Raw genomic sequence first — 27,541 nt, forward strand, 5'->3', positions numbered from 1 at the left:
GTTCGCAGAGAAAACCTCTGCAGGGACTTCCCTGGTCGTCCAGTGGGTAAGACTCCGTGCTCCCAATGCAAGGGGCCCGGGTTCAGTCCCTGGTCAGGGAACTAGATCCTGCATGTCGCAACCTAACCTAAGACCCGGCGCAGCCTAAATAAATAAATATATAAATATTTAAAACAAAACAACAAAAAAACACCTCTGCAATTTTCAACAAGTTGAAATAAGTAGAGACCATATCCTCTCATCATAATGCAATAAAAATGGGGATAAATGCAAAGGTAGAAACCAGGCCTCAGGGCAGAGAGGGCGTTCGTTGCTGCTGGCGTGGCCCTGTCTGGATCTCGGCACCACTGGCTGCTCCTTAGCGTCCACATTTAAGCCCCGAGTTGTCTCCATGGACAGGCCTCCCCCGCCTCATCTAACCCATCACTAGGGTTTCTTCTTTCCTAAAATCATTTTGTTTATGGGGTGTTGAGATTTTGGTTTTACTTGCTTGTCTCCCTCACTTGAGTGAAACCCATAAAAGCAGGCCCTTCCCTGCCTTTCGAAAGCTTCATCCTCAAATGAACAAGTTGGTGAAGGTGACAGCCGTGCTACAAGGACTGTTGATAAGCGCATCCCGTCTGTTGTCTGTCATCGGCACTATCATCATTCTCGCTGTACTCTTGGGAGGGCGAAGCACAGGCTCGACACACTGCCCAGGAATGAAGGACAGGGCTGGCCAGGCCAGCTGCCTCGGGCCTGGGCTCTCCTACCGGAGCCACGGTGCCTCCAGTGAGTGACTGAATGAAACAAGGTGACGGCTTACGGAGTTGACGTGGGACACGATTATTAAGTAAGGATGAGAGGAAATCACTTAAACGCTTAGAAAGAAAAGGACCAAGATAAATTAAAGAATTACTGTCTTCTCTAAAGACAGAAGCAGAAACAAATGAATCAGGAAACTGGGGGAAAAGGAATGAAACCCAAGAGCTGGTTTTGGAAGGAGGGCCACAGCAGCGAAAGGAGAAAGGAGAGGGGAGAGATGCTTCTAGCCAGCCTGGTGGGAAGGAGAGAATCGTGGTGTTAACAGGCCAAGGAAAACAAATGGGAACATCTCAATAAACGTGAAGACGGCATTCTGTAAAATTCAACTTTCGTTCCCAGTTTGTCGTTTTGTTTGCTCTTATTTTAACTTTTTGAAATAATTTCAAATTTACAAGTTGAAGAATGGCACAAAGAATTTTCTTTATCAAGTTTCACTCATTTGTCAACATTTTGCCACATTTGCTCTGCCGTTTCTCTCACGTGTATATATTTATATTTAGTGACCTGGGGTGGGGGGGGTCTCATCAGCCCCTCCGCTCCTTCTGGGCCCTGGGTCCGGTTTTGCCTTGCTCCCCCAGGAGGCGACCTCTGGTGCAGGGCTCATCTCTTTGGTTTCTGTTATCTTTTCTTGTTGATCCTATAAATCCTCACTATTTTGTGAGCTTGTTGATGCCTTTTTTTTTAATATATATATACATATTTTTAAAATTTCATTTACTTTTGGCTGCGTTGGGTCTTCGTTGCTGTGCGCGGGCTTTCTCTAGTTGCGGCTAGTAGGGGCTACTCTTCCTTGTGGTGCGCGGGCTTCTCACTGCGGTGGCTTCTCTTGCTGTGGAGCACGGGCTCTAGGCGTGTGGGCTTCAGTAGTTGTGGCACGCGGGCTCAGTAGTTGTGGCTCGCGGGCCCTAGAGCGCAGGCTCAGTAGTTGTGGCACACGGGCTTAGTTGCTCTGCGGCATGTGGGATCTTCCCGGACCAGGGCTTGAACCTGTGTCCCCTGCATTGGCAGGCGGATTCTTAACCACCGGGCCCCCATTGTTGCTTTTAAACGGCTTTTTTTTTTTTGCTTTACGCGGGCCTCTCACTGTTGTGGCCTCTCCCGTTGCGGAGCACAGGCTCCGGACGCGCAGGCTCAGCGGCCATGGCTCACGGGCCCAGCCACTCCGCAGCATGTGGGATCTTCCCGGACCGGGGCACGAACCCGTGTCCCCTGCATCGGCGGGCGGACTCTCAACCACTGCGCCACCAGGGAAGCCCTTCACTGAACTTTTAGTGAGGTTTTAGAAGGAAGTAGAACTAGGTAAATGTGTTCCATCATTAATCATAAAGCATTTTTGGTCACGTTATTTAAAAAAAAAAAACACCAGGAGAAGATTTATTCTTATTAGAAGGTTCGATTTGTTAAATTGTAGCACACGTGGACAGTGAAATTCCAAACAATTAAAGATATGTTGGTCTGTTTATTGATCTACAGGACATTCTTGACAGAGGGTTGAGTAAGGTAAAAACAGGAGCGAATGAAGCATGGTCTTCAGTAGCTCCGTCATTCACGTCAGCACATCTGTGTGCGTGGAGAGCACCCCCCGCCCCGGCAGGTGTGCACCAGAATGCCCACAGTGCTGCTCGCTGAGCTTGCCTTCCTTGTGTTGTTTGGATTTTATTTATCCTACGGTGAGCGTGTGTTATTTTTCTGAAACCAGAATTCTTCCGAAATGTGTAATACATGTTGACCAGTGGTCGGCTGTATGCAGAAAGGTTTCAGGCCCTTGGTTTCTTATATGTTCCTCCCTATGGTGCCCGCTTATACGTGACCCATTCTAGAGACCTGTTGTATTTTCATCTTTCCGCCCTCTGGGAACTGCTGCCGGCATCCTGGTCTTTGAGAGAAGCGCTCTCCCGTAGTCTTACAGAGCCAGAAAGAACCTTATTTTCCAGACGCAGAAACTGTGGCCCGGAAATGCCAAGCAACTGGTCACAAACGGGACACAGCAGTGTCTCCTGCCACCCTAGTCTGCTTGCTGCTTTCCAGCTTAACTTGTCTTCTTACACGTGTAAGCGTCAAGTAGCACCCCTGCCCCCCAAAAAACCCCAGCTCCACCGTAATCCTTTATAAACCTTCCAAATTTTAAGGATATTTTTCCACTCAAATCCCATTACGCCACAAACTGATAGTCTAAAACGTCCACGAACTCATCAGGGAGATTGGCTCCTCCATGACCCAGCAGGCACATGGGTCATAACTGGATTTGGGGTCCATTCAGCCCCTCTCGGCCAACAGTTAAGTAGCTGCCCTTGCGCCAACACTGTTCTGAGAGCCAGAGCAGCAGAGCACGGCCGCGGTGCCCTGTTCGCCAGAACATCCGTGTAATCGCGTTACGCACAGCCAGACACCGTCAGCCTGAGAGTCGTCCTTTGTCAGGTGCAGATCTAGTTGCTGAGTGCGGTGCATTAGTGGCCTGCTTGGAAATGCCTGGAGAGGATGAAAAACGTTGCTTCCGTAACAGACATTTTTTAAGGGTAGGAGCATAAACAAGATTGAATGATAGAAGCTAACAAGTCACTGCATCTGATGAACAGAAAACAGAAACAAGCACCATTTATGGAGGACGTACTCCATCTCAGGCATCACTCTAGCACATCACATCTGCTAATTCACAGCCACCCCACTGGGTAGTTACCCCCATTTCCCAGTTGAGGAAACCAAGGCCCAGAGGGATCAAGTATCCTGCCCAAGGCCACTAAGGTAGTTACAGGTGGAGCTGGAATTCCAACCCACGTATTCTCACTTTCCACCCCAGTTCTTAATGCCTTTGTTCTACTGCTGCCTGGTGTCTCGGGGGCTTAATAAGTATCTGCTAAGTGGAGGATTCAAAGTTAGAAACTAAGGGGGCAGCTGTGCCTAGTGATGACCTCAAGGTACCCCGAGCAGCAGTTGTCTTGATTTAACTATAAAACTTGGACCATAAAGAACTAGTCTTTGGAAGTACCTTGTTTTCCCAAATGGCACCAGCTCAGATCGCCACATTCAACTGTGGCTCCAACATTGGAGGACAGGGACGGCTTGTCCAAAGGCCACATCCTGCCCCAGGTCGGGCGAGTGCCCTCGGTGTCCAGACAGGCGCTTCCCCGGGGGTACGTTATGGTGTGCTCCTTTCTAATAAAGTCCTTCTGGTTTAAAATATAGAAAGCAGTCAAGAATAGAGGTTTCTCAGGGTCGAGAGAGGGAAGAGCCCGCCGGGGGGGACCGGGCAAGGCCGACAGGCAGACAGGGAGCAGGTGCCCAGGTGGGCAAAGGACCGAGAGCTGGCGTCCTGTCTGAAAGGAGGGGCACCTCATCCTCCCCATCCGGCCGTGCCTGTCCTGCCCCGAGACACGGAGGCTGCAGCTGCCTGTTCGAGCTCCTCGTGTGGCCCCTGGCACCGCCTGCAGCTCTGCCCCTCGCCGTCCCCACAGGTGGGTCGGGCTCCTCTTCCCAGGTTCAGGAGCACCTCACGCGGTAGCCAGGCGGAGCCCTCCTTAGGCCAACAGGTTCTCCCCCTCGCCAAACCCTGCATGTCAAGAAGATAGGAACCAAGTAGCAGCAGCATCTCGATTTGCCATGTAATTTGGCATCAGCTATGCAGAAAAGGATCAGCTGAATGTCTTTCAACACATACCAGAACACAAGAGTGTTTCTTGTTTTAACTAATAATAAAAACGTCACATATTTAGGTGGCATGTTTTTCTGCAAGGGCAAATGAACCTTTCGGTCAACCCCTTGGATGATGCACTAAACGTATTAGGCTTTAATCTGAGAAGAACGCCCTGCGCAGGGGTGTCGAATCACTGCTCATGAGCACCTGTGGTTTTGTCCTTGTCCCGTCGTTAGCTTTCGTGGCACATTCATCGAGCGCCTGTTGTGTGCTGAGCGTACCGCGGAGGGGGAGGATGCTGTGCCCCGTCTTTGTCTCCATGGTCCTCCCCAAATGAGGCCAAGTTCAGTGTCAGACATCAGAAGGCCCCTGGGGAGGGCTTCCGCTCCATGTCCCTGGAGGGGCGTGGGCCACCCCCGCCTTCAGAGTGCGCTGAGCCTTGGAGACGAGGCGGGGGCAGGGGGTATCATTCTTCGTCACTGGCCGGTAACCTTACCATGACTGGCCTCTGAGCAGGGATTAGTTGATGGGCGGGTGAGCTGAAGACTGGAACCCAGCACAGGTAAACATCAGCACTAATTAATTAACACTAGACCTGGAGGGATGGGATGGTGGGCAGGTGAGGAGGTGAGGAGGTGAGGAGGCTGGCGGCTCCTGCGAGGGGGAGGGGGGCGTCCAGCACCGCTCTTTATCTGCTTCACCTCCCCAGAGGGTGGGCACACAACACACGCGCACACGGCCCATGATTTCGTGGTTCCCGGCGTCCTGGTGCCTGTATCACTTTAGAGCCCTGATTCCCGGGCTCGTTCTCCACAGGACCTGGCACACGGGCCTTCAAGGCTTATTGCTTGCTGCAGCCCTGGGCCAGACATACGTGAAGAGCCCAGAATCCATCCTAAAAGAACTCGTTTCCAGAAAGAACCGCTCATATCTATTTGAGACACAGAGAAAGGAAGTAGAGAACACAAATAAAAACTGGAAAGACTCTATGTATTTTTTCAGGATATCCTTCTCACAACTCCACACTCTTCTATCTGCTGGTAAGCATATTAAACGTTCTGCAGCCTGCCTTTGGCCATCTCTTATTTGAGAAATGTAGTGAAAGCAGTTTCCCTGGAATGATGCCCGCCCTTGCACTTTAGGCAAGAGCTTCTCCATTGGCAGAGCCGTCGGTCGGCAGGCGCAGCGGTGGGGTGTGACGCTTTATCAGGAATGCCGGCCTAAGTGAAGGATGAGGCGATACAACCAGAGGTGCTGGACGTTTACTGATTTGTACTAGTGGTGAGGGTCTGTCTAATTTGTTCCCGACAGGCATTCTACAACTAGGTTCTTAAGCAGGAAATAGGGCCTTTGTCAACACTGCTGGCGCTGTATCTCTGTGCTCCTAGGAATTCGAGCTGTCTTAATCTTTAACTGTCAGAGAGCCAAGGCTTTAATTCAGCAGACATCTGTGGAGTTCCTCCTGTGCGTCGCCTGTGCCAGGAGGTGGGGACACAGTCCTGAATGTCCATGTGTGTCCGCTGTCTTCCAGCTTAAGGAACCTGAGGCTTAGAGTCCCGTCCTGACTTCACCATGTTCTTTATGGTGGGGTCTAGGCTAGAAATCAGTATGTTTCTTCCATGTGACTGCCCTCACTGAGAAGTTCACTTGCCGTAATTAAGAGCTTCTCTGAGGAAACCAGTCTCTCCTGGCCTTTATCTCGCCTCAGTCTGACCCGCTGCTTCCGGCTCTCCTCGCCCCACACGCCTCCCCCACGCCGTCCCTGGTGAAACTGCCGGCTCTCGGGTGCAGAGAACGGGAGCGAACTAGACCTTGGCTTCAGACACCGCTTTCTGAAATGGAACTGTCTGCCTTATAGATTTACGCTGTCGTTTCACCGTGTAAAAAGGGATGTTGGGCTGGGGGTCAGTGGGGGAAAGTCGCGAGGAAAGTGAATATTACCGCTTTCTCTGTGTGCAGATACAGGCAGGCTGAAGAATGGCAGGAAAACCAGAAGGGAGGGAAGGTCTCAAAGGCTGGAGGGAGGAGTGCCCACGTTTGTGGGGAAGCCAGTCGGCTGTGGGATTTACACGAGATCGGCTTGTCCTGGGTAGACTTCCACCCCAGACTCGGCCCCGGGGGTAGTAGGTCTTTTCCCGTGGGAGGGAGGATGTAAGCTTAGTGAAGGAGTGCAACAAAGCTGATAACCTACAGAATTGGGATTTGCAAAGGGAACGTTCACAATGGATTTCGAGCTATGGTTGTCACCAGCAAAACTTGTTTAAAGTGAAAGTGGCGATGTAGAAGCTGCTGGGCAGTCTTGCGTCGCCAGATTTACGTCCAGATTAATAGAGCAGGCAATGCTTCCGCTTTGCCCGCGCACTGGGATGCCACCCATAAGGACTGGAGAAGGGCGACTCCAGCGCAAGCGAAGGCAGGAGGGAGGGAGGGCTTGCTGCTCTTGGTTATTTCTCTCCGAACAGCAGGTAGACAGTGCTCGACACTCTTAGCCAGACGAGCGCTCTGGCCCCTTTGCGGTACCAGCTGGTTACTAGCTCCTTGCGTTAGGTAGTACAGAGCGTGACGCGGGGAGCACGTGGGCTGTATTTGAATGGAATAACATCCATCGAGAAACCTGACCAGAGGCTCAGTATGTGTGGTGAAGTCCCATCAGATCTAAGACACTGTGGATTGTAGGTCAGACCTAGTTTTAAGAACCACCAAGAAAGAAAGAGAAAACAGCAAGGGAAAGAGGAACTTGATCTGTGGGAGGTTAACGTAGAAACTGTAAACATTAGAATGGTTGAACTGTGATAACTTGGCGTTGTGACATTGAGAAAGATTTATTGTAATTTTGAACATCATCAACCAAGTTAGGAACTGTTTGAGAAGATTAACTCAGTTTTGGAATTACGTAGGTGCCAAGGATCAGGGTAGAATTCGTTTCAGCACATCATCTACATGAAGTGAGTGTCTCATTCAGTATGTTTATCATGCTTTCAAGTTGTAGAAGTTTGGATTTATGGAGTAAGAGATCATTGTTACCAAAAATGATCCCTGCTAGGCCAGCACCCTGAGGAACCGTGCTTGGTGTCATGACTGCCTCGCGAGAAGGCTGAGAAATTGGTTCCCAGACTGTTGCCTTCTCCTTTGAAGTAGATCTTCCTACTTCTGTCATCCTCATTTCAGTCCCCCGTGTCACTTCTGAAGAGATCTTTTTCCCAGGTCACGTTGTGTCACTCACTCATCTGCTTAAAAACCCTCTGTGATCAAAGCTATCTACTCACAGTACTTCTCAGATTATTCTATCAAAATGCAAACCTCTGAGAGTCCAGAGTGCTGAAATGCCTGTCACAAGCATCCAAGTTTCTTGGAAGAACTTGATTTTGTCCTAAGTTTATATGGACTTTGCACTCTACTCTGATACATGTGTCATTATTTTAATATAAATATGGTTTAAGTTATGGTACCGCTCAGTTAAATTACCTGAATTTCCTTCTTTCAGATCGCCTTTTTTATTTTGAGCAAATATTTGAGGTCCCAGTATGTGCTTGACCAGTTCTAGATACTGAGGACAAAGTAACGAACAAGACAGAGTTCCTCCTCTATGAAAAATGTTTGACTAAAGATCCAGTGTGATTAATTTAGGGTTTGTAAAATGTAATCTGTTATTCTCATTTAAGCCTCTGTCTTTTTGAGGAAAATTGGTTTTCCAGGAGAATTTGCCCTGTAACTTCAAGGCCCTCCGATTTGAGAAGTGGGCACCTGTAGATAAAGTCTTTGCAGCTGAGCGTGGCCCCGGTCCCTCCACAGTGAGCCTCAGCCTCCCTGAACTGATGTGGCTCCTGCCCTCCCTCCAAGGCCAAGCTCAAGTGCACCCCAGGAAACCCTTTCCTGCACCTGCACCCTGCCCCCCCACCCCCAGGCCCCATCACACCTCACATGTCAGTACACTTCTCATATGTTTTAGTTGTTATTTTCTTTTAGATCAAGTATCATGTTTAAATTTATCTCTGTGTTGTCATGCCTGGTACAGTGCCTGGCATGTGTATGTCGGATAAATTTTTTAATTAATTCCTTACGATACAGGCTCCACGTGTTCAAGGCTGGTGCCTACTCTGCTCTGCTTCATACCAGATGCTTTAGATCTGATAAGTCATACCACAATTTTTATATTATACATCTGGAGTCATAATTGCTGATCTTTTCTCTGAGAGGAAGAGGGAGAAACTTTATATAATTAGAAAAATTAGAGATCACTTAGATTTCATCTGGATTGGGAAATTTTTTCAATTAAAAAAAAAGATATCCAGAGCTTAAATTCTTCCACACAAATACCGCATAGAGGGACGTTAGGAAATGTGCTGGGATCGTGTGTGTCCGTGTCCCAAGTAGATCGAGGTTAGTTTGGAGGTTGTCGGTGTCTGTTCCCCTAAAGCTGTCATGGAGGACACGCCACGTATACCTGTGCCTGGAGTGTGCGTGCTGGGCGGCTCTGGGAGACCCAGGCGCCGGCTGCCGCGCTTGCCTCTTGGGAGGAGAGTCGGAGGCAGAGGGTGGCTGTGGAGGAAGGAGGCTCATGTCTCACTGTGTGTTCTTAAGTTGTTCTTGAGGGGCTTTTGCCGTAGGCACGGATCCTGGGGCCTTTTTAATTTGTAATGTAACTCACAGTGCGTATATAACAACTAAAAAGTGTAATGAATAATTACAAAGCGAATATTTCTGTAACCAGCACCCCTACCAGGCACCCCTGCAACTCCCGGAAGGTCCTGTATTCCCAGCTCACGGGCGCATTTGTCTGCCTCTGTCCTTGATGACGCCAGACCCCGCAGCCCTGCCCAGCAGTGTGAGACCTCCAGCCGAACACAGCTCCTCCCAACACTTGGTTTCCTCAGACTTTTTGCCGTTCTTTTGGGTGTCTTGTGATATCTCATTGTGGGTTTTTTTTTAATTTATTTTATATTTTTATTTTTGGCTGTGTTGGGTCTGAGTTGCTGCACGCAGGCCTTCTCTAGTTGCAGCGAGTGGGGGCTACTCTTCGTTGAGGTGCGTGGGCTTCTCATTGCGGTGGATTCTCTTTTTTATTTATTTATTTATTTATTTATTTTTGCGGTACACGGGCCTCTCACTGTTGTTGCCTCTCCCGTTGCGGAGCACAGGCTCCGGACACGCAGGCCCAGCGGCATGGCTCACAGGCCCAGCCGCTCCGCGGCATGTGGGATCCTCCCGGACCGGGGCACGAACCCATGTCCCCTGCATCGGCAGGCGGACTCTCAACCACTGCGCCACCAGGGAAGCCCATGGTGGCATCTCTTGTTGCGGAACATGGGCTCTAGGCACGCAGGCTTCAGTAGCTGTGGCACGTGGGCTCTAGAGCGCAGGCTCAGTAGTTGTGGCGCACGGGCTTAGTTGTTCCGCGGCATGTGGGATCTTCCTGGCCAGGGATCAAACCATGTGCCCTGCATTGGCAGGCGGATTCTTAACCACTGCGCCACCAGGGAAGTCCCTCTCGTTGTGGTTTTAATTTGCATTCCTCTGGCCATTAATGAGTGACAGCCTTTCACGAGTGATTAGGCTTTGGGGTATATTCATGAAGTGCTTGGTTAAGACGTTTGCCTACTTTTCTGTTGGTACTCTGAATATTTCTTACTGATTTATTGGAAATGCTTACATATTCTGGACGTTAATTCATTGGCTATATGTATTCAAATAGTTCCCCCACTCTGGCTTGTCTGTTCATTCTTTGTGGTGTCTCGATGAAGAAAAATGTTTGATTTTGTATAGTTCAATATATCAGTCTTGTAATGATTACAGCTCTTAGGTCTTAAGAAGTCCTCTACTTCTTTCTCTCTATGAGATATTCTTTTGTATTATTTTCTAAAAGCATTAGAGTTTTGTCTTTCAGATTGAAGTCCTAACCCTCCAGGAACTTATTTTTTATTTTTGCATATAATGTGGTCCAATTTCTTCTTCTTTTCTTTCTCCTTTCTTCCTTCCTTTCTGTCCCAGCGCCATATTTTCAAAGACTGATCTTTCGTCACTGTTCTGTAATCCACTCTGTCCTAAATCAGTTATCCACGTCTGTACAGGCCTGTTCTGGGCTCTGTTCTCTGTGGCAGTACAGGGCTGGGCCATTGTCATTTATGAAGCTTCCCCGGTGAGTCTAGATTTCTGGAACAGCAAGCCCCCCCACCCTGCCGTTCTTCTCCAAGGGTCTTGGTTGGCGTTGACCCTTTGCTTTTCCACATAATACCTTTTAGAAGTCACTTAGCGCTTCACCGAATTCTCTGTTGGATGTGGATTGGGATGGCACTGAGCCTACAGGTCAGCTCCTTAATCTGGGAAGCGTTATCTAGAGAGTCTGGGGGTAAGCGTCGAACTGGGTGGGGAGCTATGGGTGGGAAGCTAGCAAGAGCGTCCCTCTGAGAGGGCACGGAGACGAGGGAGCCGCTCTCGCCGCTTCCTTGCAGCGCGTTGCTCAGGCAGGGAAGAGAACAGTGTGGGCATTTCCAAGTGAGAGGGTGGCATACACAGAAAACCAAAGGGAGTTGCAGATACGCCGGTAGGATTAGTAACAGTCGAGGTAGCTAGATACAAAAGTAATACCCCAAATCTGTTCTTTTCTAGATCACAGCAGCAGTTAGAAAATTCTTCAGTCTTTTTAAAGGTACAATTTACAGTAGCATCAGAACTTAATAAATACCTAAGAATAAATCTAAAAAATGATTTATTGTTTAGATTTACGTTTTTAGGAGAAAACTGTAAAATTTTATTGAAAGACACTTAAGGAAAAAAGTAATTGGAGAAATATTCCATGTTCATGGATTGAAAGATTCAATATTGCAGCGACTGCTCTTCTCCCCATATTGATAGGGGAAATTTGAAGGGCCGTGAATAGTCAAGACATGAAGCAGAGCAAGGGGAAGGAACTTAGTCTCACACATAGTAAGGCCCGTTGTAAGGCTCTGAGAGTCCGTGGTGTTGGTGCCCAGAGAAGCGATGGTGCAGCAGAGAAGGGCTCTCGTGTCCGCAGACACTTGATCCAGGACAGAGGAGACGCAGGAGGCCGTGGGGAAATGGTCATTTCAAAAATGGTGCATGAATTTTACTTTCAAAAACAAAGTAATACCGCCGAGCTGTTCTCGGTGGGGGAAACTTGCCGTCTGCTAAGTGTTCTTCTATGCGAAATAGAACTAAGTGGATTAGTGCATATTAATGACGGATCCCAAATTTACTCCAAATTGTTAGTAATTGGATTCCACTTTATTCCTGCTCACTTTGTACTAAGAATAAATACATTGGAAAGACAAGAGGACCCCAGAGCTGAAGGACTGGCTCTGTCCTTTTGGAGAGTTTGCACGCTGGTTTCAGTTTTGTGTGGTGTCTCTTGTCTGCAGGCTCAGGACAGGCACGTGTTCGTAGACTCGTGGCCCCATACTGTCAGGAAGGTGGCACAAGTGCTGGGAGGGCGGGGGGCGGGGAGCGGTGGACGCACGGGGGTCTCTGAAAGTCAGTCTGCCTTAGCTGCGTAGCAGAAGAGTACATGAGTGAGCGCGAAGTGGTTCCCACCCTTACGGGCGTGCCTCTGAGGGCATCTCTCCAAGTGATGTTCTCTGGGCCTGTGGTTTGTGCAGCTCTGGCTTTTTGTCTCATTGGGGTTGTGTTTATTTGAGAAAAGCCATCACCTCCGTGCTAGAAAGGCCTGTCTTTCTGTGACTGTCCTACTGAAAGTTGGTCCTTTTTGTACCTTGGAATGTTTCTCCTCACCACCAAGACGTGTCATATGGAAGTGAGCTTGGCGCTTTTTTTTTTTCCCCATAGTTTTTCTACTCACAAATAGAGTTCACATGATGCCTCTTCACATACAGTGATAGTTTAGTGATGCAGCCTTATCATGTCCTATCCTACAATTTGGTGGTTAAAATTTATTGTCACGTCCGTCGGTCCCTTCAGTAATTGAGGTGTCCAAATGCTCAAAACACCTGTGGAGTCAGCTGTGACATGCTCAGTCATTTAGGATTCACTTGGGAAGGCCTGCCCACTGCCCAGCAGTGGCCTCCAGACCCTTGATCACACTTACCTGGCAGTAGTCTCAAGCACACACCTCCAGTGCTCAATTCCTATATTAAATATCAGTACATCTTACTTCGTTATTCTTTGCAGAAGAAAATATAAGTAGAAGTTCTACTGTCATCACCTTGGGTAGCCCCCAAGGGCTCACCTCCACTTTGGAGGTCAGGGGTCAGTGGAGGTGTCCACTCCTTATAGCTTGGTCTGGCGTGCCACTGATGTGAGAACGCTGCCCTCCTCCACCGTGGGACCAGAAACACTCACAAAGCCAGAAATGGGGGCTGCCCCCCACTCTAGGTAACTTCGTTAAACATCCCTTTGCATCATTTATTAATTACAGGCTTCCCTTTAGTAAGTATGTTTTTAGAAGAATGATCCGTTCTCACCTTCAGGTGCCATGGGTTGGAGTCTTTTCTCTGCTCCTCGCCCCCTGCAGGTTTTGCATGAGTATGTCCATGTGGTTTGCTCCTGGTATCATTCAAGGATTTACCTTGAAATAATTGGGAAGTATCCCAAGTTCACATTAACAAATCAGTGAAAATAGTTTGGGGAGGGGGGAGGGGGCGAAAAGATTTATACAAACATAAGGTACTTGTGATAGTATTTGTGTAGAAGAATGTTACAGCGCTTAACGTGAAAAATAATAATAAAAGGATATATTAATTAACGTTAACAGTGTTCTCCAGCCAAAACCGTGATTGCCTCTTCCGTGTTCCTCTTTCTCTTAGGTCAGAGGACTCAATATGGTGTTGGGCCTCTGGGTGGTGTCCTGGGACTTGTCCTGGGCAGCTGTCCTCTTCACACCCCTTTCTAGTTACAGAGCCCTGTCACGGGGGTCCTGACAGTGCCCACAGGCTACAGAATTTTGTCTCATATTGTGCTATTTAGCTGGTATTCTCTTTCGGGCTTAAGACTGCTCATTAATATGTCCTGAAACAAGAATGTTGGTGTTATTAGTCCATGTACAGTTTAAAATTAAAGTAAGCCAGTGTCACTCATGGGCAGAATTCAAAATCCATTCTTTTTTTTAAAATTCTGCTTCATAGGAGTAATTGTAAGAATTGGGTCAAATCCAGGGTCATGGTTTATTACCTAAGAGTCAGGCACTCTTGAATACCAAACACTGAAGTGTAATATACCAACAGTGTCAGTCCCAGTTAGTTTTTATCATTTGGTTCACATTACGTGATAATCAGAACAGTAAAGTCAGATACAGGTTGTATTCTGTCATACCTTTTTTCTTCTTTCAGGATTAGCAGTGCTAACTTAATAGTTTTTAAAGAGTTTATTTTTTAATTATTACAAAAATAACCCACACTGTTAAAGAATCAGAATACATAAAGGTAAAAAAGCATATTCTTCTACCACCTCCACTCATTTTTATTCCCAGTGGTACAGTCCTGTTAACGCAGCAGAAAGTAAAGATTTTTAAAATATGGTGACCAATAAGAAGCTAAATTAACTTGCATTCAAAACCCATATGGAAATATTTGATAGGGGCTATGGATGCAATATTTTTACAACTATATTCAATTTGATTGGTATAATATACTTTTTTTAAACAGTGCAGTTGTAAATGTAACCAAATGAGGTTTTAAAAAATAAAAGAGGGCTTCCCTGGTGGCGCAGTGGTTGGGAGTCCGCCTGCCGATGCAGGGGACACGGGCTCGTGCCCCGGTCCGGGAGGATCCCGCATGCCGCAGAGCGGCTGGGCCCGTGAGCCATGGCCGCTGAGCCTGCGCGTCCGGAGCCTGTGCTCCGCAACGGGAGGGGCCGCAGCGCTGAGAGGCCCGCGTACCGCAAAACAAACAAACAAACAAAAAATAATAATAATAAAAGAGTTCATGAGATTATGCTCACAAACTTTTTTTTATAAACTATAAACGAAAATAGTACGGTAACACCTTAGCTGTCTGGAACCCTGGGAGAATTGACAATTTCCAGAAAGTTGAGATTTCCTTGCTTTTTAGAAGAATTTTAGATAGAAATTTTATGAAAAAAGAAAAAGATTTTCCTCTGCTCTTCCTTCTTATCATAATAGGTTTGTTTTAGTGTTTTGGTGACAGCTAAGTCGTCATCAGGTAGCTCTTAGGGGTAAATGTGGGCTTCTCAGTTCTCCGCGGCACCAAGAACATGAGAAAGCCAGAAGGTTCCAAGTATACGACCTGTGGCTACAAAATGCACTCATTTAAGATGATCCTGGCAAAGTGGAGGGTGAGCAGAGGTGTAGAATTGAGTGAGGACTGAAGTCAAGCACGGAGCTTTTCATTGAAAAGGGCTGGATATCTGCATGTACAGATACCCAAACATTTAAGTGATTCCAGTCACCTGGACTCAGAATGTTTATGGATCACAGTTCGGTTCCCATGGTCCCCTGAGTACCCTTCAGGCAGCATATCCTCACCCCTTGGACCGGCTGTGCACTGCTGACCTCTGCGTGCAGTGTGGGAACTAGGGGAGCTCCCCAGGAAATGGGCCATTCCGGTGGCTGTGCTGAGTGCCTGCTGTTTGCAGGGCTCCACACTGGGCATTAGGGGGTACCGAGAACCAGGAAACAATCACCTGGGACCTGCCCTCAGACAGCAGCTAGATGGGGAAGAAGTGCCCAGCAAGGTAGCTGCCTGTTCAAGGCAGTGGAGCTTAAAGACAGCCTAGGAGTACATCCTCTCTGACCAGGCAGTGAGGGAGGCCTGAGCAAGAACCCCAAACAGGAGGGGGCGGTTAGGGCAGGAAGGGAAAGCAGGGTGGGCGGGGCGGGCTCTGAGGCAGAGAGAGGCGGGTGGAAGCAGGAGCGCCAGGCCCCGCCCCCAGGCGCCCACTGGGGTGCCGGCTGTTGTGGAGAAGGGCACTCAGCAGCTTTGGTCTCAGGACCCCTTCACGCTCCTAAAAACTATGTAGGACCCAGAGAGCTTTTGTTTATGCCGATTTAGCTACCGATACTGACCACACTAGAAATTAAACCAGAAAAAAATGTGTGTTTATTAATTCATTAAAAATAATAAACCTTATTACATGTTAACAGAAATATCACACTTTTTTGAAAATAGCCATATTTCCTAAAACAAAGACAAGTTTAGTGAGAGGGTGGCATCATTTTCTCTTTTTGCAAATCTTTTTAATGTCTGGCTTAATAGGAGAGAGCTGGATTCTCCTGTGTGCCTCTGCATTCAGCCTGTTGCCACATGGTTTGGTTGAAACAATGTAGGAAGACACTGATTGGGAAAAGGAGGAGTATTTTAATAGGCTTTTCAGATAGTTGTAGACATTTTCTTTGTTACTACACCAAAACTTAACAAACGAGAAGTTTCTTGAACAAATCTGCAATGTGGAATCTGAAACCATGTTAATAAACTCTCTATACACTTTATTACATTAAAACCCAGTGGACTGGGACTTCCCTGGTGGCGCAGTGGTTAAGAATCCGCCTGCCAATGCAGGGGACACGGGTTCAAGCCCTGGTCCAGGAAGATCCCACATGCCGCGGAGCAACTAGGCCCGTGAGCCACAGCTACTGAGCCTGTGCGTCTGGAGCCTGTGCTCTGCAACAGGAGAGGCCACCACAGTGAGAGGCCCGTGCACTACAACGAAGGGTAGCCCCCGCTCACTGCAACTAGATAAAGCCCACGCGCAGCAACAAAGACCCAAAACACAGCCATAAATAAATAAATAAATTTTAAGAAACAAAAAACAGTGGACTCTCTTGCCCTTTGAATGGCTCTTTTGCCCTTGACTGTTACTGTAACACCATTTATTGATCACGTGGAAAATACTGGTTCACTGAGTCATGCAGATCTTCGGAGCCATTTTGCAGATCCTGGACACATTTCAGTCGATGTGTCTATAAACCCTATTCGTTAATACCACCACTGATCTCATTTTCACTGAAAAAAGCTGTCAAGCTCACACTGGCAGATTGGAGTTTTCCAGACCTCCCAGAATTCTAGAAAGTCACACAGAGCTCCATCACTTTCCAGCCCTGCACTGACCCTCTATGCCTGTATCTCGTCTCTGTTATGTCATTGCAAAGATTACATTTTGTAAATATGTATAAAGCTTTTAATATGGCACCTGGCCCTGGTAAGCACTCCCTCAGTAATATTATCATTTGCGCTCTTTCTACATTGTTGACATCATGTGTAATGTGCATTGACCGTAGCCCACATTGAGGAGGAGATGTGCTTTGTGTGGGGCACCAGGGTGGAGACCCTCACAGCGTGTGTGTGACAGCTCGTTTGGGCAAGCTCCACACTGATGCCACTTGCTGTTTGCCAGCTGGCCGATGGACGGCCACCGTGCCCTTCCCCTGGAAGTTCAGAGCAACAGCAGACCTGAGGGAGCATCCTTCCTGTGACCTTTTCTTACCTTGCCTGTACCTATTGTGTGCAGCTGTCACGCGGTGTGGGTGTCCGTGCCCCTCATCCCACACCAGGGCTGTGTTTTTTGCCTCTTGTTCCACTGCCCAGCACAGTGCCAGCATGTGATCATTGGTGCTAGGTTATGTTTGTTGAATGAATGCATTTGGAAGGAATTTATTTTGAACAGTGACTCTGGACATGGCTTCAGAGAGTTAAAAAGTATAGAAACTTTATCATACGAAGCATATGATCTGAGCAGTGACTAGCTGTTTTTTTTCCTTTCATTTTCTTTAAGGAATGTTTAACCTTTATTCACCCCTACCCCATCTCTTGTTTCTTTTTTTTTTTTTTTTTGGCTGTACGCAGGCCTCTCACTGTTGTGGCCTCTCCCGTTGCGGAGCACAGGCTCCGGACGCGCAGGCTCAGCGGCCATGGCTCACGGGCCCAGCCGCTCCGCGGCATGTGGGATCTTCCCGGACCGGGGCACGATCCCGTGTCCCCTGCATCGGCAGGTGGACTCTCAACCACTGCGCCACCAGGGAAGCCCCATCTCTTGTTTCTTGAATCTCTATTAATTCGAAATAAAAATAGTAGAAAGCTTAAAAGTATTTCACAGTAAGTCTGGGTTAAGCATTTTTGCAGTCAATATACTTTGCTTTCTCCTTTTCAGATGTTCCTCCTGCTGATCAAGAGAAGCTTTTTATCCAGAAGTTACGTCAGTGTTGTGTCCTCTTTGACTTTGTTTCCGATCCACTAAGTGACCTAAAGTGGAAGGAAGTAAAACGAGCTGCTTTAAGTGAAATGGTAGAATATATCACCCATAATCGGAATGTGATCACAGAGCCTATTTACCCAGAAGTAGTCCATATGGTAAGTGATTACGGTTTAACCAGCGTGTCCCAAACCTGAGTTACAAACAGGACTCTGATATTCTTAGACTGTGCTATAAGACATTTGAGCCTAACATGACACTTGCCACGAAAAAATCCTGCTGTTCAAAAATTTGTACTTGTACCTCGAAGAATGAAAATCTTTGTAATAGGTCCTGGATTACAGTGAGGGACCTTCTAGGGACAAAAGTGCCCTACATGTGTTAACTCATTTAATCCTCACAACTACCCTGTGGGGTAGAAATGTTAGAACTTTCATTTGTACTTACTGCCTTACCCTCTTTAAATTTTTTTTTAAGATATATAACATTAATGTAATAGTGCCCATATATAATTTAGAAGTAAGCATGTTGTCCATACATGTACAGGAAAATTCTAATGATGGGGAGGAGTTAAGAGAGTGGTGGGACCAAGCTGGTGTCAGGACAGTCCACCCTGATGGGCTGAGATGCACCCAGCTCTTGTCATCCTGCAGTTAGTTCATCGTTGGTTTCATTCAGCCCCAAAATCTCAGTCTCCTGTTCCCAGGTCCTTTGCAGGTCCCATTGTGACCTCAGTCACTACCGCCTGGAAACATTTCATGTGATACCGTTACTAAAACTCTTACGTTTGACACTGAACTCCAGTTTTCTCTTGAGCTTTTTTGAATTGTTGGTGTTTTGTCTGCTTTTGAAATAGCACTCCCCAGTTACTAGGGAATCCTCGTGGCTTAACATAAAACTTTAAATGCTGATTTCCATTGAACTCCTTAAGTTTCTGATTTTTTCCCCAAAGCTATATATTTCAAAATTGACTAGACTCCTTGACCTAAAATATGTTTCTTTCTTACGTTAGTATGTTTGCTTTGGAAAAAGAAAGTCGTGTTCTTCTTGCATTCACAATCTGTTGTATCCAAAGTTGAGATCAACCTGATTAATTTATTACTGTTAACTCTTACAGTTCAGAATTTACCAGCATGTAGTCAGCCTAGGACTGTGAGAGCCGTTTGGGTTCCTCCACCAGACTCCCACCAGAAGAACCGTCACAAGCATATACTGAGCAGTAAATCCTCAAAAACCTCACCCATTGAGACTAAGGAAAATTGCGGAATGTCTTTCTTTTCCTCTCAGTTTCAACTCTCAATTACTCTGGAAGGCCTCCCAAACCCCAGAATCACAAAGAAAAATCTCTAATACTTTCTCCTAACACTCTCATAATTCTGTTGTTCACAGTGCATTTTGTAATCCTCCTGGAACTTTTTTTTTTTAATGGCTCAGGGTAGGGATATAACTTTGTCTTATAAAATGATTGAAAAATCATTAGTCCCTACATTGTGTGTTGGACGTTCCATTTTCTCCGTCGATTTTAAATGCTGCTTTATTATATATTAAATTCATTCTCTTTTTGAATTACATGTACTAATATGTCATCTATTAAATTTATAAACACGTAAGTTTATTCTATATTAAATGACACGTATGGAAGGTTTTTCAGTTTCGACAGAGCCTCGGCTGCCTGCAGTCCCTGAGTCCCACTCTTAACCCAGGAGGGAGGCGTCTGCGGAGCCCAGTGAGGCGAGGCTTGGCGGGTTGGGGTCAGAGGCCTGCCCTTGCACCACGTCGGGCCTGCCTGCTTGAATCAGTCTCTCCCGTGCGTTTCACAGAGGCGGTGCGCATTACCAGAACCACCTAGGAGACCGGAAGCCCTTGAGACTTTTTTTAGATTAAATAATCATTACTTCTCGTCTCCCTGTTAAAACCATGTCCTAATAGCCAGGTTCTCCTCCTGCTGTCTTAGCTTTGTTCCCCACCCGGAAATTCAAGCCATCTTCAGAGTATTGGCCACTTTATTTTGCTCCTAAAGCACATAGCAGACACTTCCCGAGCATCCACTGAGCACTTTTTCAGATGAGGAAGTAGAGTGGTGACCAAGGCTTCTGCCCTCCCAAGGCTCTGACCAGTAATGTGTCATTTTAGGTTAAGGTAAGGCAGTGAAGAAGGTGAAACGGGGGACGTAGGTAGAGTTACAGGACTGCCCATGAGGCGGGAAGAAGGTGCAGAGAGAAATCTGGTACAAGATGAGTTACACTGTCCCATGAAGATATGTGCACAAGAGGCGCTTTTCCGCGTCACTTGAGAGAACAGGGGACAGACAGTCCATTCTGTCCTCTGACTGGAGCGAGGGCAGGAGAGAGCACAGCCGTTCCCTTACCTCGAGCTTGAATGAGTGGTGTGGGGCAGAGAGGATTTGTGTTTTGTTTGCTATTGTTGTTTTGTTTTCTATAAAGACAGAAGGCATTGATGACAGATATATGATGAAGAAGAAGGCGTGTGGTGGGGATGGTACTTGGCAGTGGTTTCTAACCCTCTCAGAAGTAGCGAGTGGGTGCAGATTTCAAGCAGCCAACAGAAAGCCTCCACCCCAAGCAGTGCCTGGACCCAGCAGGGCAGGTGGAAAAAATGGGGGCCCCTTTGTAGTTCCCTTTGGACGCCCCTGGTGTGCGTACCACTGAAGTGGCACTCAGCCAACTTGCTTGAAGGATTGCCTGGTGTGTGTGTGTGTGTGTATTTTTGTTTTGTCATAGTTGTTTCTTGTTTCGTTTTGTTTTGGTTTTTTCAGCCGCGTCATGCGGCATGCACGATCTTAGCTCCCCAACCAGGGATCGAACCCGTGCCCCCTGCAGTGGAAATGTGGAGTCTTAACCACTCGACCACCAGGAAAGTCCCTGTCGTAGTATTTTTAAAGACATTAATGCCCACTTACTGTGAAGAATCCAAAGCTCTATAGATGTTATACTTCTTATGCTTACTTCTTTTAAATATGTTGCCTATTAGACTGGGCTGCTGTGTGTTTTTTAACGGAGTTGTTGGGAGGTAATTCACATATACAATCTACCCCTTTAAAATGTACAAGTCAGTTGTCTTCAGTGTATTCACAGGACTGTGTAGGCATCATCACATCTAATTTTGTAACATTTTCATCCCGCTGAAAGAAATCCCATACCCATTAACCATTACTGCCATTCCTCCCTCACTCCCCACTCCCCACCCCTGGTAACTACTCATCTACTTTATGTCTCTATAGATTTGCCTAACCTGGATCTTTCTTAGAAATGGCATTATACACTATGTGGCCTTCTTTCATTTAGCGTAATGTTTTCAAGTTTCATCCATGTTGTAGCGTGTGTCAGAACTTCTTTTTATTGATAAATAATATTCCAGGGACTTTCCTGGTGGCACAGTGGTTAAGAATCCGCCTGCCAATGCAGGGGACATGGGTTCGATCCCTGGTCCAGGAAGATCCCACATGCCACAGAGCAACTAAGCCCGTGCGCCACAACTACTGAGCCTGCGCCCTAGAGCCCATGAACGACAACTACTGAGCCCGTGTGCCACAACTACTGCAGCCCGCGCGCCTAGACCCCGTGCTCCACAACAAGAGAAGCCACCGCAACGAGAAGCCCGCGCACCACAGCGAAGAGTAGCCCCCGCTCGCCGCAACTAGAGAAAGCCTGCGCGCAGCAACAAAGACCCAACGCAGCCATAAATAAATAAATAAATTTTAAAAATAATAAATAAATAATGTTCCATTATATGAATATATACCACGTTTTATTTATCTATTCATCCATGGATGGACATTTTGGTTATTTCTGCTACTTAACAGTTATGAATAATGCTACTGTGACCGTTCATGTACAAGATTTTTGTGCATATATGTTTTCATTTCTCTTGAGTGTTTACCTAGGAGTGGAATTGCTGGTGACGTGTTAACACTATGTGTTTAGCGTTTTGGAGAGCTGCCAGACTGCTTTGCAAAGTGGCTGCACCATTTATTCCCACCAGCAGGGTATAAGGGTTCCAGTTTCTCCGCATTTTCAATACCTGTTACTATCTGTCTTTTTGATGGTAGCCATCCTAGTAGGTGTGAGGTAGGATCTCACTGTGGTTTTGATTTACGTTTCCCTCTTGGCTAATGATGTTCAGCATCTTTTCATGTGTGCTGTGTATTTTTATACATCACAGACTGTAGTCCTAGAAATTAACGGAACCTGATAGATCCTCTAGCCTGACTTTTATTTTCCAGACTTCAAAAACTTAGGTTCAGGGAGATGAGGATGAAAAGGAGAATTACTGAGGAAGGAAAACTCCTGGCATCTAAATTCTCAGGCCTAAATTACGTAAACTCCATTATCTCTTAATTTCACTCATTTTTAAAATATAGTCAGCCATCTGTTTTTGTTTTTTTTCAGTTGACTAATCTGTTTTTCAGGCATTGGCGTTTTTCTCATAGTGAAAACACTGATAGCAAAATCAAGCTAATAGTGTAGCCGCTTTTTTCACAGAGCACCATGTTTACTTGAAGATTGACTGACAAACAGGTTATTCAGACTTGGATATTTAGGGAGCATTCTCTCACAAGATAAAATAAGAATGTCACTTTAAGGAAAATAATTGACAGTGTTTGTTGCCAAGGATAAAATTTGAGCTTTCAGGCAAAATTTTGGATTTTGAAAGATTTGTATCCACCAGTGCAAGCTTCAGCTTCCGGGTGCTGCAAGCTGTCCTGCTGAGATCGGTGTCGTTATGAATGAGTTAGATCTTTAATGCACACGACAGAAGGAATGAGGCATGGTGATGCCTGCACAGTCCTGTGGGTATACTAAAAACAATTGAATTGTGCACTTTAAAGGGGTGGATTGTGTTATATGCGAATTATCTCTCAGTAACTCTGCTTTTAAAAAGCATAGCGGTCCAGTCCGATAGGCGATATATTTAAAATATATGAATACACATAATTCAGTGAGGCCAGTATTTTCTAACTGACCAAAACCATTCATCGGCCAGAGAGCCGTTCAAAATGCAAGACACACCAGTGGATTTTCGTGAATTAGAGACCCCCTCATTGATAAGATTTACGATTCCACAGAATAGCTAACCTTTAGTAAACTACCACTTACCAAGTTTTGGTGTAGTATCAAAGAAGTCCACAATTATCTAAAAGGGCTATTAAATACCCCTCCCTTTTCCAACTACATATCTGCTGGAGACAGATTTCTCTTCCTATATTTCAACCAAATTAACATTCTGAACATAGAAGCAGATGTAAGAATCCAGCTGTTTTTTATTAAACCAGACAGTAAAGAGATTTGCAAAAATGTGAAACAGTGCCACTCTTCTCACTGAATTTGTTTTGGGAAATACTTTTATTTAATATGAGTTGTTTTATGAAATAGCAAATGTTATGAAAAATTTATTTTTTATAAATTTATATTTATACTGACATAATGGGTTTGCTATTTTTTAATGAATGAATATTTTTTAAATTTCTCTGCTTTAATTTCTACTGCAGTCAATATCCATAGATAAAACTTTCATAAACAAAAGTTCTTTGGGATCCTCAATCATTTTTAGGAGTGTAAAGGGGTCCTGAGACCAAAAAGTGTGAGAACCACTCTTCTCAAAGAGCGCTGCTCCAAGGCCGCAGCACCAGCGCCACCTGGGAGCAGGTCAGAAATGGCGTTTCCTGGGTCGCAGCACTTTGTTTACACGTGTTCTCCGGGTCATTCTGAATGGCCTCCTTGCCTTGCCCCCTGAGGTTAAGCCCTCACATACTACCTGTGACAACTCTTAACTCCCCCTGGGCTGTCAGTTTCCAGAGAGAAAGATTTGGGATGTCAGAGGCTCAGTAATGCTCACTCTGGAGTCTCCTGCCTGGACAAGGGCACTAAGACTAGTCTTAGTCACAGATGAAACCACCTGCAGGTCAGAAAAGGAATCGGTTAGATCAATGGTTGAATGAAGTGGATGGCTCAAAAGTGCTTCACGTCAAGATGGACCTCTCTAGAATTACCCACATCTTTGGTGCTGGATTACTCTGTAGAAGTCAGTGAATAAGATGTGGGGTGTGGGGCTTCCCTGGTGGTGCAGTGGTTAAGAATCCGCCTGACAATGCAAGGACACGGGTTCGAGCCCTGGTCCAGGAAGATCCCACATGCCGTGGAGCAACTAAGCCCGTGCGCCACAACTACTGAGCCTGCGTGCTAGAGCCCGCGAGCCACAGCTACTGGAGCCCACGTGCCACAACTACTGAAGCCCGCGCACCTAGAGCCTGTGCTCCACAACAAGAGAAACCACCGCAGTGAGAAGCCCGTGCACCGCAACAAAGAGTAGCCCCTGCTCGCCACAACTAGAGAAAGCCCGCGTGCAGCAATGAAGACCCAATGCAGCCAAAAATTAATTAATCAATTAAAAAAAAAAAAGATGCAGAGTGTGCCCTTACACAGTCTACCCTTACCTTTCCGGGAGACTGTGTTCTAGAGGAATAGAGAGCAAACTGTTAATAGTAGGTGCCTTTAGATAGTGTGATTATGTGGATTTTCCCCTTTTATGAGTAAATTTTTATAATTTAAAAAAATTTTCATGATGATCATGTATCACATTTGCCATTATCAAAAATCAATAAATGCGTTTTTCTTTAAAAAAAAAAAAACAAAAAACCTTGTCGTGTATAGTGTAATAGCAGTACTGTCCTTATCAGGACTCAAGTTGGGTTTCCAGGGAAAATGAGTTTCATCGCGGTATTTTAATCCGTACTGCTTGTAAATGACTAAATAGTACCTTACAAGTTTTCTTTCATGCTTAGGGTTCAAGTCAACATTTTCTGTTAAGGTCAGAGGAGTTTTTCTTGGGTCCTTGTGGGAGGTATCATGCCCAGATCCCCAGGATGATTGTCTCGTGTTTCATTTAAGGGTTGATGTTGGACAGTCTCCTTCTACTGTTTTTATACCTGATATTTACAGTGTGTTCTGGAAAGTATTACTTGTTGTAAGGGTGAAGATAGTTTGGAAATGAGAGAGGAAAGAATGTTTTGAATTAAAGGAGGTAGCATATTAGCCAGTGAAGCTTCCGATAGTCCACAGATCTCTTTCAGGTAATGATGTAAATCACGCGTTCCTCTTTTTGCCCTGTTGTTTTCGTTTGGCCAAAGTCACAGTAACGTGGGGTAAAGAAGCACTGCCCTCGTCGCTGAGCTAAGGGGAGATTAAGGCATAAAGTGCTTTTTCAAATCCAGCGAATGATTTTTCTACTTCAGATACCCAGTGAGCCATTTCTTGGAGATTTGTTCTTATTTTGAGAGAATTACCCTTTGTTTTGTTTGATGTTTTTATTAAATGTGTGCTTATTTTAAATAAGTGAAATAAATATAAAAAGAGAAAAAGAAGTTAATCTTTTTCCGTACTCCACCCCTCGCCAATTCTACCTAAACCCACCCCCACCTCCAACCGCAACCAACTTAATTTATACGTACTTTTTTTTCCAAAAGGCTAGTAAGCGATCTTCCCCGGTGGTCCAGTGGTTAAGACTGCACGCTCCCAATGCAGGGGGCACAGGTTCAATCTCTGGTTGGGGAACTAAGATCCCGTATGCTACACGGTGCGGCCTAAAAAAAAAAAAAAAAAAAAATGTTACTAAGAAACTTTTGGGGATGATGGGTATATTTATCGTCTTGATTGTATAATGGTTTCACAGATGTATGTAAATGTAAAGCTGGGGTTTTTTAAGCTCCTAAATTGATAGGTATTTCTTTTGGTCTAGGGGCGCAGTGAAGAAATTACTAAGATATTAAGGGCATTGTGAATCAAGAAGATTTGAGAACTTAGAGCCTAGAAAATATTTACTATCTTTCTGTAACATTTTAAATTATTTTTAAATTTACATTCGGCAAGATTACGCTTTTAGTGAGGAGTTCTCTTGAGATTTGATAAATACGTGTAGTCATGTAACCACCGCCGCCTCAGTCGATATAAAACAGTTTTATTACCCTCCAGAAAAGTTCTTCATGCTACTCCTTTGAACTCAGACCTTCCCCTTATCCATTATCTCTGGCTACCACTAATCCGTCCTCTAGCTCTGTCATTTTGCCTCTTCCAGAATGTCATATAAATGGACTCAGAGAGTATGTAGCCTTTTGAGTCTAGCTTCTTTAACTTAGCATAATCTGTTTGATATTCCTCCATGTTGTTGATGTATATTAGTGGTTTGTTCCTTTTTCTCAGTAGTATCTCATTATATAGAGGTATCATGATTTGTCCACTCCCCAGTTGAGGAATATTTGAATTGTTTCCAGTTTTTAGCAATAACGCTGCTATAAATATTCATGTACAAGTTTTGGACATAGGTGTTTTTTTTTTAACTTGGGTGAGCACATAGGCGTGGGGTTGCTGGGTCGTATGATTAAGTATTCATTTAACTTTCTAAGAAACTGCCAGACTGTTTTCCAAAGTAGATGAGCCATGTTTGCACTCCCGCCAGCCACGCGCGATAGTTCTAGTTGCTCCAGCCCGCCAGCCCCGCGCGATAGTTCTAGTTGCTCCAGTCCTTGTCAACGTTTGGTGTCTTCAGTCCTTTTATCTCATTTTGACTTTAACTTGCATTTCCTTGATGATTAATTATGCCGAGCATCTTTTCCTGTGTTCGTTTGTGTATCTTCCTTGGGGAAGTGTCTGTTCAGATCATTGGCCTGTTTTTTAATTGGGTTGTTTTCTTATTGAGTTTGAGACTTGTTTACATATTCTGGATACAAATGCTTTGACAGATAAGTGATTTGCAAATATTTCAGTTTGTGCCTTTTTATTTTAACGGTGTCTTTTACAGAGTTTTTCATTTAGATGAAGTCTAATTTTTGATTTGTTTCCTTCGTGGCTAGTGCTTTTGGTGTCATATATAAGAAGTCTTTGCCTAGCCCAAACTCAAAAAAATTTTCTCCTCAAGATTTTCTAGTTTTACATTTAAATGTATGACCCATTTTGTCAGTTTCATTTCTTGGCCTATGGATGTCCAAGTATTTGTGGAAAACCATTTGTTGAAAAGACTAACCATACTCCATTGAATTGCCTTTCCACCTTAATCAAAAATTAATTCACCATATTCGTGAGTCTACTTCTGGACTCTGTATTCTGTTCCATTGATCTAGGGATCCTCTTGCTTATGCCATACCGTCTTCATTATTGTCACTTTGTAGTAAATGTTGAGATCAAGTAGTATGAATGTTCCAACCTTTTTATTCTTTTTCAAATTGTTTGGCTTTTCTAGTTATTTTATCTTTCCAAATAAATTTTAGAATCAGCTTGTCGTTATCTACAAAATATCCTTCAGGGGTTTTAATTGGAATTGTATTGAATATGTACATTTGGAGAGAATTTCTGTCTTAACAATATTGAACCTTTCAATCCGTGAACACAGTATATATCCCCATTTTGATCATCTTTGCTCATAGTTTTCAGCATGTAGATCCCTCGGTATTTTTTTAGACTCATAAGTATTTTATTTTTGGGTGCTATTGTAATTGGGGTTTTTTATTTTCTATCTCTAATTGTTTCTTGCAGTTGTATAAGGTGCTTCATATTATTCAGTGCATAAATATTAGTATTATTAGTTGAATTGACTCCTTTATAACTATAAAATGATCCTTTTATCATTGGTAATATTTTCTCCAAAACCTACTTTGTATGTTATTAATATAGCCACTCCAGCGCTCTCTTGACTAGTGTTAATGTGTATATTTTTCCTTCCTTTTATTTTTGACCAATTCGTATCTTTATATTTAAAGTGGGCTTATTGTAGACAGCATATAGTTGAGTCTTGCTCCTTTTTTTTTTTTTTTTTTTTTTTTTTTTGCGGTACGCGGGCCTCTCACTGTTGTGGCCTCTCCCGTTGCGGAGCACAGGCTCCGGACGCGCAGGCTCAGCAGCCATGGCTCACGAACCCGTGTCCCCTGCATCGGCAGGCGGACTCTCAACCACTGCGCCACCAGGGAAGCCCGAGTCTTGC

General features: G+C 45.3%; 1 protein-coding gene across 10 annotated transcripts in view; it reads left to right on the forward strand.

The window, feature by feature from the left end:
• The window catches only part of PPP2R5C (protein phosphatase 2 regulatory subunit B'gamma), a 132,524-nt gene that overhangs the window by 62,291 nt on the left and 42,692 nt on the right, over positions 1-27,541 (forward strand). For 9 of the 10 annotated variants that reach the window (XM_022576071.3, XM_022576063.3, XM_022576064.3 and 6 more), the window contains one exon: positions 17,510-17,709. The exons of the other annotated variant lie outside the window; for it this stretch is intronic. In XM_022576071.3, the coding sequence (XP_022431779.1) occupies positions 17,510-17,709 (200 nt within the window). The remainder of the gene's footprint in view (positions 1-17,509; positions 17,710-27,541) is intronic. 10 annotated transcript variants of the gene reach the window in all.

This window comes from Delphinapterus leucas, chromosome 2 (assembly GCF_059928025.1).
Source record: "Delphinapterus leucas isolate spDelLeu-1000000601 "Yukka" chromosome 2, BTC_Dleu_Yukka2, whole genome shotgun sequence".
Lineage (NCBI taxonomy): Eukaryota > Metazoa > Chordata > Mammalia > Artiodactyla > Monodontidae > Delphinapterus > Delphinapterus leucas.